The sequence below is a fragment of the Leopardus geoffroyi genome, chromosome A1 (genome assembly GCF_018350155.1).
Source record: "Leopardus geoffroyi isolate Oge1 chromosome A1, O.geoffroyi_Oge1_pat1.0, whole genome shotgun sequence".
Lineage (NCBI taxonomy): Eukaryota > Metazoa > Chordata > Mammalia > Carnivora > Felidae > Leopardus > Leopardus geoffroyi.
In genome coordinates, this window is record NC_059326.1 from 138,276,768 (window position 1) to 138,290,515 (window position 13,748).

At 42.2% G+C, this 13,748-nt stretch overlaps 1 protein-coding gene across 4 annotated transcripts in view; it reads left to right on the plus strand.

Annotated features, from left to right (window-relative positions):
* ARHGEF28 (Rho guanine nucleotide exchange factor 28) overlaps positions 1–13,748 on the plus strand; it is a 308,676-nt gene that overhangs the window by 163,328 nt on the left and 131,600 nt on the right. For all 4 annotated transcript variants that reach the window (XM_045495406.1, XM_045495400.1, XM_045495414.1 and 1 more), the window contains 2 exons: positions 4,866–4,921; positions 5,487–5,547. In XM_045495406.1, the coding sequence (XP_045351362.1) occupies positions 4,866–4,921; positions 5,487–5,547 (117 nt within the window). The remainder of the gene's footprint in view (positions 1–4,865; positions 4,922–5,486; positions 5,548–13,748) is intronic.

Sequence of the window (13,748 nt, forward strand, 5' to 3'; positions counted from 1 at the left end):
CTTTCAAATATGACTTGCCTCATTTTATTCAAGCAGTTGAGTAAATCAGAAAAAATATTTCCTGACCTCAGTTGGAGATGTAATGATTGAGAGCTTCTGCTTACTAGATGTTTGTAACTAAAATTTTGGGCTGAGGGTATCTTTTTTTTTTTTTTTTTTTTTTTTTTTAAATACGCATGACCAAGTTCTTCATTCTTTGAAATTTTATGGACAGTGGACGATGTACACTGGAGATCTAAAAAAAGAAAACAAAAAAACCACAAAACCCACCCAAAACTATATCGTAAAGACATATTAAGCATAGTTACCACATGACCCAGCAATTACACTCCTAGATACATCCTCAAGCAGAATGAAAACCTACATCTCCATAATAAAAGGTATGTGCAGGTGTTCATAGCAGCCTCATTTGTAACTGCCAAAAAGTCGGAACAAACCCGAATATCAGTTTAGGAGCGAATATACAAAATGTGGTCCATCCACACGATTAAATGGCGTTTGGCAATAAAAAGGGATGAGCTACTGGTACATGACAACATGAACGAACCTTAAAAATAGGAAATACCCAGAACAGACAAATCCATTAAGAAAGAATGAAGATTAGTGGTTGCCTTTGGCTGGGGTAGGAATGCAGGCAGTTAGGGAGAAATGGGCATTGAGTGCTAATGGGTATAGGGCTTCTTACTGGGTGTAATGAAAATGTTCACAAATTGTGATGATTACACACCTCCGAATATGTCAGAAATAATTATATGCTTTAAATGGGTGATTAGTATGATATTTTACCTTAAAGCTGTTGAAAGGTACTTCTGTAGGGGAAGAAGTGTATACTAAAACATTAACAATGGTTTTATTATTTCTTTTGATATTTACAAAATGTTTAAATGACTTTGGTGGTCCAAAAAGGTGTCTTAAGTAATTTGAAAACATTTTGAAAAAGATGTCTTAAAGTCTTTTTGAAAGGACGCAGAGCACGCATATGAAAATTATATTGTAAAACAACCCTACATTTGGAATTGCTTTAAGGCAAGAATCTCTTCTCTCACCTTGATGTCCTCTCCCCGGCTGATCGTGTGTCTCAGCCAGTGATCCAGCTACTGTTGTGGACTTGAATGGACTGTTAAGGCTCCTAGAAGAATGGGGCTCATGCTGGTATTTCTGTAGATAAGTGCCTTATCCTTTCTCCCAGTCGATATTTATACTGGGAAGTCCAAAAGATAGTTTTTCCTAGTATTCCCACTTTTAGGAAAAAATGGAACAATTGGGATGGTGAAACAAGAGGTCACGGTATTAAATGGTCTCCGAATTAAGAGTAGGAAAGAAGGCTTCTCAGTTTTGTTCCCTTCGCCATTTTAGTTCTCTGGCATTTGCGAATCAGATATGCACACTTGGATAAAACATTAAAGTGATACATGGAAGTGATGTTGTTATATAAGGGAAACACCAGTGCGTGACTGGAAGTGAAAGGGTGACTTTTGGACTTAGCTGGAGGGGTGGGAGGAAGCCGAGGGAAAAGCATTCATCCGTCTGATCTGTCTGGCAGGTTAGAAGTTGCAGTCAACAGTGATGGTTTTGAAAGTGTTTGAATTAGTATTTCAAACAAGTGAACTACTTTCCCTTCCCAGTCCTGACCTACAGTTTGCCTCATGATCCACTCCATCTCATTAGCTCTTTCGGGCCACCAGATTTCGGTGGAGGAGAGAAGCATTTATTCAGTGCCTTTAATATGCTAGGCACTCTGCTTGGCATTGGGGATTCAGATGTTGGGCCCAAATCAATTTGGACCCAACCTCCCTAGAACTCATTCTGTTGGGAGAATAGGATCCATTCAAAGACTTTGAACCACTCTGAATTCCTTTGGACCTTTGTGGAGGAGGCATTGCAAGCTGAGAGCATGACCTGTATTATCCAGTTGTACTTTTGATGATGCCTTGCAAGTCTAACCCAGTTACTGACTTGGTTGTGGACAGCTGAACCTGAACCAGGGATGAACAGCAGTAGTTGGCTGGCTGGCTCTGATCAGGACTTTTTTTTTTTTTTTTTTTTTTTTTTTGCCTCCTTGGGAGGAGGCGCAGCAAAGGGCATTTAAAGAATACTGATCATTTTGTATTTTCAGAGTAAGCTTTTGCTTTGCTTGAATGTAGCCTCTGGGCTCCCATTTTTCAAAAGGGGACAGTAAGACTTAACACAGAGTCGAGATCTATTAGGCTCATCTCTTTCTTAACACTGCTACTAATCTTAGAGCTCCTTAGCCCTGTTTTGTGAAAACCCTGTTTGCCTGCATAGTGTCGCTGGTGAACATGACTATCAGAGATTATTTCTTCCATTATAGTTTGGATGTAAGAAAACATGTTTATTAAGTTTGGTAAGTCAGATTTAGAGGGGATAATCCTTCTGGGTGGGCCGGGAAGGCAAGATGAATAGGCCTTTAAAACAGCATAGTTCGAAGTTACTGATATCATTATCTGCTGGAGGTTGCTATAGCAATAACTGGTTTGATTGCCCTGTGCAATTGATGGTACAGGGGAGTACGTGTAAAAGGATCCTGGTAATTTAGCAGAGACACTCCTGGAACAATATGATTAAACTCCAGTAGAATGAGTGCCAACTTCTTGAAAAGCTCTAGGATGAAGTTGTGTATAGTCCTAGATTAATTAATGATACATTATTATCCTGAATCTATACACTGTCACAAATATTTGTAATGGTGTTTGGATAAAGGTTTTATAACTTTGAAAGTTATTTTTAAAGTGATGAAGTACAAATTTTAAAAAGACGTGCCCCTTTTAATATAGTTTGTGGTTTTTGCATTAATGAGATTAGATTGTGTCTGAAACAAAAGAAAAATGCAACAGATTATACAGAAAACTGTAGGCTGACAGTGTGCAAAGCCTGGAATTTGGAGAGTGGCAGGAAGCTGGAATCTGAACATACGATCAGGGTGGCACATCTTTTGTTATTACAGGCTGGGTTTTACCAGGCGCTAGGGCCTTCTTCATTAGCACAATCTTGAATAAAATGTGTGCTGCCCCTTTTAATCACTGCTGTAGGTACATAATTGTTTAGAAATGCGGAATGCTAATTTAAGAGCATATGGTCTGAAATGGCTTTAAAGGAATATTTTCTAGTGCCAAAAGAAAAACGTGTGTGATTCTCTTGGAGTCTGTGCACAAGTGTCTGTTGAAACTTTGGTTCTTGGACTCCTCCCCTTCTTTAACATGGTGCTATTTTCCCCCACCTAGCCAAATTTTAGGGTTTGGGTATGTGTGTTTCAAAACAAAATCCCTAATACTTTCTACAGGTGCTTCACATCAATTTATGCATCTGTGTAACAGGACAGAAAGCTTTATGTTAGTGTTTTGAATTTCGGCACTTGAGCAGCGGGCTTTTAAAGGGTGAAATTGGCTCCTTTTGGCGTTCCTAGCGCTGACCATGTTCCGCAGACGCTACTCTGCTGCCACCTGGAGGCCCCGTGTGGGCTCTGCATGTAAAGGTAGGTAGGGATCCAGAGAACAGAAGCTGCTCAGGCTGGGTGTCCGAGTGTCCCTCACCCCTGCTGAGGTCAATTGACATGACCACGTGAAATTGAAGCTGTTATCTTAGCATTTTTAATTATAGGTCTTGTAAGGATTATGAGTGCAAGGGCAGTAAACTATTGGGGGACATAAGTATCTCCTTACTTGTTAGTAAACCCAAGGTTTATGTTAGCAAATTAAAAAAAAAAAAAAACCCATCATGACAGTGAGAGAGTTGACTGCTGTGCTCTTTGACCTATTGTAATTTTTTAGGAAGTGCAGTCTACTGTGTCTAAGCAAAAACATGAATGAAACTCCTAGCTTTGGTGCCTGGCAGTAAGAAGAGCTTGCGTAAATACTCCCGGAGGTCTGGAGCCTCAGGTGACTTCAATTAATAGGAATGGCTAAGTGGAGTGGCAAATAGCTAGTTAAATCAGGGGGGTTTCCTCAGAATCAGCGTTGGGCACGGCCATGGTGGCAGGGCAGCTGAGGGGGAGGGTTCAGGGGAGGCCGTGGGCCCACGCTGTTGTATGTTAATACAATTGGTGGTAAAGATTCTTAGCCATCTGCCCTTGGTAAGAGTGTCCAACACTTATTTTCCCCGGGCCCCAGCCTGCTTTTGGTGGTTACATGTCAACAACAGTGACTCTTGTTTATGGGCAACTGAGTGGGAAGAGAACCAGTCAGCACCCAGAGAAAATACCCCGTAAATAAGCCTTCCTGTTTAGCCCAGAACATCCCGACCACTCATATTTCCAGGAAAGCCTTTATTCAGAAAGAGGGCGCTCAGTGTGCCTGTGGCCTGTCCGTGCTCAGCCTGGCATCATCTGTGGTAGGAGCGCAAGGGTTTTGCTAGCACTGTGGGCTTTTAAGGATGCCTGAGGAAAGGCCACAGCTCATCTGGAATGAATTAGGCTCTTTTGAAACATAAAATGTGTGGTATTTGAGGAACTAGACGTGGGATTTCCTCAGGTAGGTACTCGTCATGTCCTTAGAATCCGGGCTATTTTGAAGAGCCTTCGCTCTGTGAGCCGCCTTCCTTCTGAAGCCAGGGCATTTGTTTATTTAATGGTGGTTTTTTTTTTTTTTCCCTCAGGATTTCCTGCAGGAGGTCCGGGGCTTGTTTGCCTCTTGGTCCACATAAAAACCACCAGAGTGTGATAGTTGGGCTGTCAGATACTCTGCTCGGTGGAGAGGTGATTTTTAAGAAGCTTCATCTAAAAACCTAGCTCCACACGGAGAGTTCCTGGGCTACGCAATTATATCTAGTCATCTAGTTTTTGTTTCCTTCGTTGTCTTTTAATGAAAGCTCCCACTGGCTGATCCTGATGAGGATTATTCCTTTTGCAGAGATTAAGAATTTGGTGTCTGGCGGATCATCACCTGAAAAGGAAGACGATGTAAAGGTAACGGGTCTCCTCCCCTCCTTTCTCCTTTCCACGTTTTCTCCACAGCTGAATTAGAAGGGAAGGTCCAGCGGTGACAAAACATTTTAAAAGAACCAAATCTGAAAACAAGTAAAGCCCCAGGGGCATGCCCCAAGTCACATGCAGAGTAACTTGCAATTCAGTTTCCTTTGCAGTCTCTTGATGACCAAAGCTGGCTGTCTTTCTGGGTCGCAGTTGTATGTGCAGGACCGTTGCATGTACATTCTCCAAAACAGGTTTTTCCTTGAAGACTGGGAGCTATGGAGGTTTGCCAGCAATGTGACAACTGGACCTGAGAGCCAGCCTCCGGGAGTAAAATCCCCTGTGGGGAGCGGTCAGGTGTGCTTCAGCGTAGGGCCGGGTCCTTTCCTTAAGGCAGCTCTTCCATAATGCTAATTAAGTCCAAGACTAGCTTCCTGTTGATGTGCCGTGATACACGTGACACGTCTTGATTTTTTTTTTCTTCTGAGATGATACACATGAACAGAATTGTGGCACATTAAGTAATTTTTTAAAATCCCTGCCTGACTTTATCTTTTTCCAGTGTGTGGAAAGCCCAGTGGTTCAACCGAAGGAACACGAAGACCGGGACAGTCTAGACGCGGGTATGTTCTGAAATGCCACTTTCCCCTGTACTCACAGGAGTATGCCAGTCCTGGGTATGCACGGGACAAAACGAAATCTTCCTTCCTGGGAGCTGTGGCTAGTTTGTGAACACGATGGACGTAAATTTTCCTTGCAGCAACAGTTCTAATATTAGGAGTTGAGAGGTTGAATAATATCCACTTATGATCCTTTAAAAAACAAATCAAGAGACAGCCATGAAGGCTTTTCCTGAGCAGTTGAACTCTGAGCCAGACTCTGTCTCGGGACTCGCACGGTGTTGCTTATGTTGTTACTTCTGTGAGGTAGGCTCCGCTTGCTTCAGGTGAAGTGACAGGGGTCCTTGAGAGCAGGTGGTGGAATGGAGACTCCTAACTTCATTCTGCCTGGCCCCGGAATCCCAAGCTTACCACCCTCCCATTTGGAAACCCACTTGGGCGGCCCTCGGAGCTGAGCCTCTGTGGTCCTCTCCCTGGCCTCAGGAAAGACCAGATGCTTGTCACTGGGTGCGGATCTTGGCACAAAGAGATCCCTTGGCAGGGTGAATGTAGTTTTTGCCGGGGACTGGACATTCTCAATCTGTCCACAAGTTCTAGTTCACAAGTCTCTATGGCTTCTCCCCAGATCTCCTTGGCCATCTTCCAGTTCTTGAGGGCTAATCTGGACCCCAGGGTTCCGCTTTGAGTTAGAGCCTGATGAAGTAGTTGGAGGCTGGGGGACATACATAAACTGGGCTCTCAGCTGATGTCTCCTCTCGGCCCCTGGGTGGTCTGGGCAGACCTCTGGGGCTCAGTGCAAGGCAGATACGCACCAGCTTTCCCAGTTGGCTTCTTTAGACTAGGCGAAGCCGGGGCAGTTCGCGCACCTGGAAAGCACACAGGCAGAGCAGCGTGAACTGTTGTGAGGGTGCAGTGGAGGTGCTATTGGCCCCGGTGGCGAAGTGCTCGGGCCGATGGGAAGGGCAGGGAAACGGAGACACTGCCCAGGCTGAGTTTAATGGTGAAGGTGGGTGGGCCCGGGAGCCTAGTGGCGCAGGGGTCTCCCTGGAGGCCAGTGGGGTGTTGGCACATTTGGCAGGCACAGGCAGAGCAGTGACAGCAGTTGGGGAGGCGTGAAGAGTAGAACACGGCGAGGAGGAAGTACCGTCAGCGTCCGTTGGCTGTGCTGCTGGTAGCTTGGCCGCGAGCCAGACGTGTTTCCAGGGTCTCCCTGAATGAGGTACTACTGCAGTTGGGACAGAAACTGAGATTCTTCCGAGCAGTGTGTGCACCTTTAAGGTTGCTGCTATATGAGGTAAGGGTGCTGCTTGACTTGCAGAAGAGGGGAAGAGGAAGGAGAAATGAAAGCAAATGTCTCTGTTTAAATGACTGTTGTAGGCCATTAAAGCCAGGATCCTAGACCTTGCTCACGCGTACAGGATGTCTCATCTACAAATTGCATCATGCCCCCAGGAATGTTAGCTGTGAAGAATGTTTACCAAAACACACTGCTGGTGGGGGAGGACCGTCGGCTGTTACAGGGGTTCCATAGCAAGAGGAGACTAATTTTCAGCCTTGAAGGCTCCATTCTCACACTGGTGCACATGCTGGGTTAGAAGACACGTGGTAAGGAGACAGTAGTGGTCTGACCTCATCAGTGTGTTTGGTCAGTCACAACGTTGTGTCTGAGGAGGATTGTAATAAACGCTTTGAGACAAACTTGGACTTTAGTCCAGTGAGTTATGAAAAGGGCCGTGAATGATTGTGCCTGTGCTAACGTTTGCTTTTTGTTCAGTTAAATAAAATCACCTGACTTGATGCCAAGAAGGCTCTCTTTTAAAGGAGCCTTCTGGGACAGAAGGGGGAAGGAAGCAGTGAGCAATAGTTGGATGGTAAGCCCGAGTCTGGAATCTGAAATGGCTTTTCCCCAAGGTCACTTCCAAACTATTGTGTTATTTTATATGTACTTATATTCTGCTCAGTCTGCAAGGACATGCTGATTAATGTGGGGTTGAGATACATGTCTTGGCTGACTTGGATTATTCAAAATAGTAGGACGTTAGTTTTGCACGCTCTCATAAACTACAGCAGTGCTGTTCCAGTAGAACTTTCTGTGATGACGGACGTGTTTTATATCTACATTGTTTGCAATGGTAGCCAGTAGCCATAGGTCTATTGAGTGTGTGGTCTGTGACTCAGGAATTGATATATATACATTTAAAAAAATTTATCGCCTTGGAAATTCCCATTGTATCGTTGGCCATCAGAGCATCAAGAATTATACTGGCTGTTAGTTCCTACACTGAAAATGGCTGTTGATTGCAGGGATGATGTCTTGGGTGGGTAACAGCTGGTTAGCTCGTCCAAGCCAGTGCCTCTGAGCCCCTCAGGGAGTAGTACTAAGAGGACTTTTGGGAGTGATGGCCCCGCTCTCTGTGGATGCTGTAAGAACCTCCAAGGGGAGGCTCTCAGTTGAAGGGCTGGGATCCAATTCTGTTGCCGTCAGAGTGAAGAGAGGAACTTCTCAACGTGTATTTCCTTCACATTGAGGGCAGGTAGAATGGAGAGAGCGGGCAGAGCATTGGGAGGAAATGGATTGAGAGAACATAGATGAAATGGGCCAATGGAGAAATGAAGAAGGAAGAAAGGGTCCATTTGGCTCAAGTATATAGGACTGAATGTGATTGAGAAATAGAAGCTGGGCGGTGGGCCGCAGCAAGCGCTGTGCTGAGGAGAATGGAAGTGGACAGCGGTGGGGATGTGGGGGGACGTGGGGGGATGGTGAGCCTCGGCCACCCTCCTGGAGCTCCACCTGCAAACAAAAATGCATAAAGCATCGCTGCGCCAGCCAGGTTGCACGTGGCATGACCCGTTGCTGTTGTGCAAACTCTACTTTTAAAAGGTTGAATTTGAAAAACTACAACTGCCTGGTTAGAAATTAAGATTTCCAGTGGAAATCTTGTGCTTGAAGACTGTGAAACAAGAGTGCCGGTATCTCAGGTGAATTATAGAAGGTCCTGGAAGAGAACACTCCTGCTAGCCTAGCAAGGGATACTCAAGAGTGTGAGTGAAGTTGTGTGTGTCCCACCAGATTTGGTGACACTCGCACGGATATGGATTTTTCTGCAATAATTGATCAGCTATGTCCTGCATTGAGCAAAGATTATTTAAAAATTACAGCTCAAGCTGTAATAGTCACATATTATATGACTCTTGAGATGGAAAAAACGGGTAGGTGAACTAGACTTGTTAAAATAAGAACCAGGTGAGCATGTTTTAGCTTTCCTTATGGGACCTGGTAGTAGGGAGGTAGAGATGGAACTGGCTGGCATCATCGGCCTTGCTTGACAGTCCCAGGACCTTGAATCTCTGGGCATGAAGCAAAGCTGTTCCAGGTTTGGCTGGCTGGCAGAGAGTGGGCTTCCTGAAGTGCCAGAGAAGACTTGAAATAGAATGCCGTGCCAAGTAGACTTGTGGATAAAATAATCTTTCTAAATTATGGAAGTCGTAAATGCTCGCAGTAGAAAAATTTGAAAGCTTATAAAAAGTAGGAAAAGAGAAAAACACCCCTGGAATTCTCCCACCCCAGAGCAGGTGCCCTTCAACTTTGGTGTATTCCTACCAGTATTTTTATTACACATCCATTTTTTTACATAGTTGGGATCATGTAAATAACAGAGTTCTGTGTCCTGGTTTATTCATTTAACATTGTATGCCATAAGTAAGCTCTATTTTAGTAGGTAGCTTAAAATGATTCTGTACTTTTTTTTCCTGCACAAAAATGGGTTACTTTTCTAAAATGAAAGGGAAAGTATCGTAGATGATGCCAACAAGTACTTCTCAGTGAGAAGAAAAAGGCTTTTTTTAATAATATATGTGGTTTGATTTTATAGAGTGACCTGATTTTCATTTTATGCTGAGGCTCGAATCCCAATTAGTCTTGAATAATTCTTGGATCACTTCATTGCTTTTACTGTTGTTACCTGTATGTAACATGAGAAAAAGAAAACCTTTTAGTTAGTAGGTGTTGGGACTGGGAAGGGTGGATATCAGGGAGACACATGAACCAAAGCTGGTGTAGAAAGAAACCCGACCCGATTACCCATCCCCCCTCCCCCCAAAAAACCCATCCAGACCAATTGTGAAGACAAGGAAGCAGAAATAGACAGAAACAAACAGTAGGAAGTGCGGTGTTGCAGATTGCCTAACCTAGACAGCACAGACTTTCATGACTACCGAAAATACTCAAAAGGAGAAACAAAGGCCTTACACAGGAAGCTTAGGAAAAAATGTGAGCGAGGGGAACCTGGAAGGAAATGATTGGAAGATCCAAAGGATCAGCCCCTCTAGAACAAAATGTTTGGTGTAATACAAACTTCTTACAGGATCCTCATTTGTGGCTCTATTTGGGAGAGGTCCAGGTCCGTGGATTTCAGTGGTAGGATGCATGGAGGCCATATAGTCATTCATGTTAGTTTGGCATAAACCACCAAATAAGTAGGGCTAATCGGGTCAGTCTTTGGTTTCTTATGTTAACTAAAAGTTTAGAAATGGAATTCAGGTTGCTAAGTTATAAAAGCATATAAAACAGCACTTTTAAGTTGTTTGTGAAAATAGTTTTGAGATGGTTCCAAATGGCGCAGAATCTTAAGATCTAGCACCCATGTCAGTGGAAGCTGGCTGTCTCTTGGCTGTTATTTAATAATAAATGTGTATCTATGTTGAGATCTGAAGAATGTTAAATGAAACATGAAGGAATATTTAAAAAGTGTCAGGGAGAAGGGAGCTTAGCAGAGCTTGTAACCTTCTGAAAAAGAAGTTTTGAAATTTTTGGCAGATCTCTCTCTATGCCCCAAGCTACAGAAGCTTCTGTGGATTCCTTTTTTTAGGCCGGGGATGGGAGGGGTGTGTCATTTCTTTACCACAAGCCAAAGCTTATCAGTGATTTGATTTTTGAAACAAAGGGGCTGGGGCTTTAGATGGACAAATATCCCAGGAAGACCATTGGGGTTGCATAGTTATTTGTAAAAACGGACTCATTGTAGTCCTGTTGATTTCAGTGAATTTTTTTTTTTTACTATGCTTGTTGAGGTTTTAAACACTGTTTTTGGTAGAAGAATTTACTGACTTACTAGAATTCCGCTGAGTGTATGTAATAAGCTCAATTTGGGTGTTTTACCATGAGTGTTCTGCCTGTTCTCTTTGTGCCTTCACTGTTTAGACACATTCTCCTCGTGGAATGTGAATAAAGCATTGTTCTTTAAATTAGACGATAGGAATATTTATTGGCAGAAACGTATTCCATAAATTAAAGAATTTGAGGAGTTTTAGGTTAATCTATACTATAATCTAGGAAGCATGTACACACTAAAACCTTACTGGAGGTGTAGAGTATCATGCTGCTTTTCTTTGGATTAAAAAACAAAAACTGTTAAACTGAAAGTCCCAAATCTATAATGAGCCTTATGCTCTGCCGATTAGCTCATAAATGTAAAGAAGGCAAAATAAAAGTGAATGAAGATGAAGAGTTGCATAGGTACTCTGTTACCCTGCGGTTCTAAACTCAGCCTACACATTGGGGTTACCTTGGAGCTTTGTACTGAAACCTGTGTCCATCCCCATAGAAATCTGACTTACTTGGTCTGGACTGTAGCCTGCACTTAAAGAGTTCTACACGTTCCCCAGATGATTCTCAGTTGTGGCTGGAGGTTGGGAACCATGACATACATCCTCAGGGGAGCTCTGCTTTCCTGGAATCACCCCTGACTTCCTGGGTTTTCCATATTTTTGGAGTTGGGGAAATAGTGGTTCTACTTTCATTGCAATAGATTGCAAAAGCAATTAATGGAAGCCAATGTGTACTGGCTTTGCAGACTCCCAGTGATTATCACCATCAATATGCTCATCAATCTCTGGGGAATGTAAAACCTTTGGGAAAAAAAAATTATTGAGAAAATTTCCCAATCACTCGAACCTAAATGAGATGGTTAATATTTAAAGATTAATCACTTTAAAATATTAAGAAGGAATCCTGTGATTGTGACTTGCTTTCAGAGTCATTTATTGGACTTTGAGGTGCACAGATGGGGATGAAGGGAATTGGGTTTACGCTCACGTGATAAGGGCTTTACAAGGATGCCTGATGTTTGGCATTAGTACCTATAGTACTAACCGAACTATCTTTTTCTTTCTTTTCGCAAACAAATTTAATTTCTGAAATGTAACTGAGGGAGGGGAAAAAATGGCAGTTTTTTCTCTGAATTATAAATGTTCTTTTTGTCGTTGCTGTCTTTCATTTTATTTTTCCGTCATGATAGGTATATTCTTTAATCCCCATCTCTTATTCCACCCCCCCCCCCCAACCTACCCTCTGGTAATGATCAGTTTGTTCTCTGTAGTTGAATCCGTTTATTGGTTTGTCTCTCACTCTTTTTTCCTTTGCTTGTTTTATTTTTTACATTCCATGTGTAAGTGAGATCATAAGGTATTTGTCTTTCTCTGACTTATTTTGCTTAGTATTATACTCTTTAGCTCTGTGTTGTTGCAAATGGCAAGATTTTTTTATGGCTGAATAATTTTTTATTTTATGCACCCTCTACCCACCCACTCTCCCCCCATCTTCTTTATCCATTCATCAGTTGATGGACACTTGTGCTGTTTCCGTACTTTGGCTATTGTAGATAATGTTGCAATAAAACTAGGAATACATATATCCCTTTGAAGTAGCGTTTTTGTATTTTTTGGGTACTCAATAGTGTGATTACTGGTTCATAGAGTAGTTCAATTTTAAATTTCTTGAGGAACTGCCATACTTTTCCAGAGTGGCTATACAAGGTTGCATTCCCACCAACAGTAAACAAGGGTTCCGTTCTCTCCACTTCTTGCCAACACGTTGTTTCCTGTGTTTTTCATTTTACCCAACCTCATAGGTGTAAGGTGGTATCTCATTGTGGTTTAGATATGCATTTCCGTGATGATGAGTGATATTGAACATCTTTGCATGTGTCTGTTGGCTATCTGGGTCTTCTTTGGAGAAATGTCTGCTCATGTCTTCTGCCCATTCTTTTTTTTTTTTTTTTTTTTTTTTTTTAAGTTGGGCTCTTTGTTTTTTGGGTACTGAGTTGCATCTGTTTTTTTATATAGTCTGGACACTAACCCTTTATTGGATATGTCATTTCCAAATATTTTCTCCCATTTGTAGGCTGTCTTTTAGTTTTGTTAATGGTTTCCTTTATGCTGCAGAAACTTTTTATTTTGATGTAGTCCCAATGGTTTATTTTTGTTTTTGTTTCCCTTGCCTCAGGAGACATACCTAGAGAAATGTTGCTTTGGCTGATGTCGGAGAAATTACTGCCTGTGCTCTCTTCAAGGATTTGTATGGTTTCAGGTCTCACATTTAGGTCCCTAATCCATTTTGAATTTATTTTTAAATTCAAATGATGTAATAAAGTGGTCGACTTTCATTCTTTTCCGTGTGGCTGTCCAGTTTTCCTGACACCCTTTGTTGAAAAGACCATCTTTTTCCCATTTACGTATGAATTGTAAATTTTCTTTCTCCAAAATAAGATTCTCAACTCCGAATAAACTAACTAAGTGAATAAGTAAATTCCATAGGCTCCATCCCTAAAGATTCTATTTTGATGGTTTAAGTCAAATGATTAGATACAGAATTCAAGCAAAAATAAAATATTAAAGAAAGTAAAACTAATTTATAAAACATGAAAACAAATGAAAACTGGGAAATATATTCTGGAAATATACTTAACATTTTTATAAGAGAAGTTAAAATTCCACCCATAGATTTCTTTCTCTTGTGTTGAAATACTCAAGTATAGTGTATACAGACGTCAAATGTAAAAATTGCTCTCACAGAAGAATCACTGGGCTCTGGGCCTGACAGCAGAGTACGTGTGCTTATGTGAGTTGAGGCTTGGTTTTAATTGAGTACCAGTGGCTAATCCCTTGGAAGGGACTTCAGGGCAATTAAGTAAGAGCTCGTATTGCTGGCATGAAAGCTCACAATTTGCTGGGACACACTGCTTTAACTTTCAGAGTGGCTAATTGAGAGGACCCTTTTATGAAACATGGCCCCTTTCTTCCAACGTGAGCAAGAAAGCCAACAGAATTTATTCTTCACAGTATGAGATCCTGTGGAAGAATGTATAGAGCCAAAATACAGAGAAGTGGTACAACCACAAATTGAATAGGAGACCCAGTAGTAAATC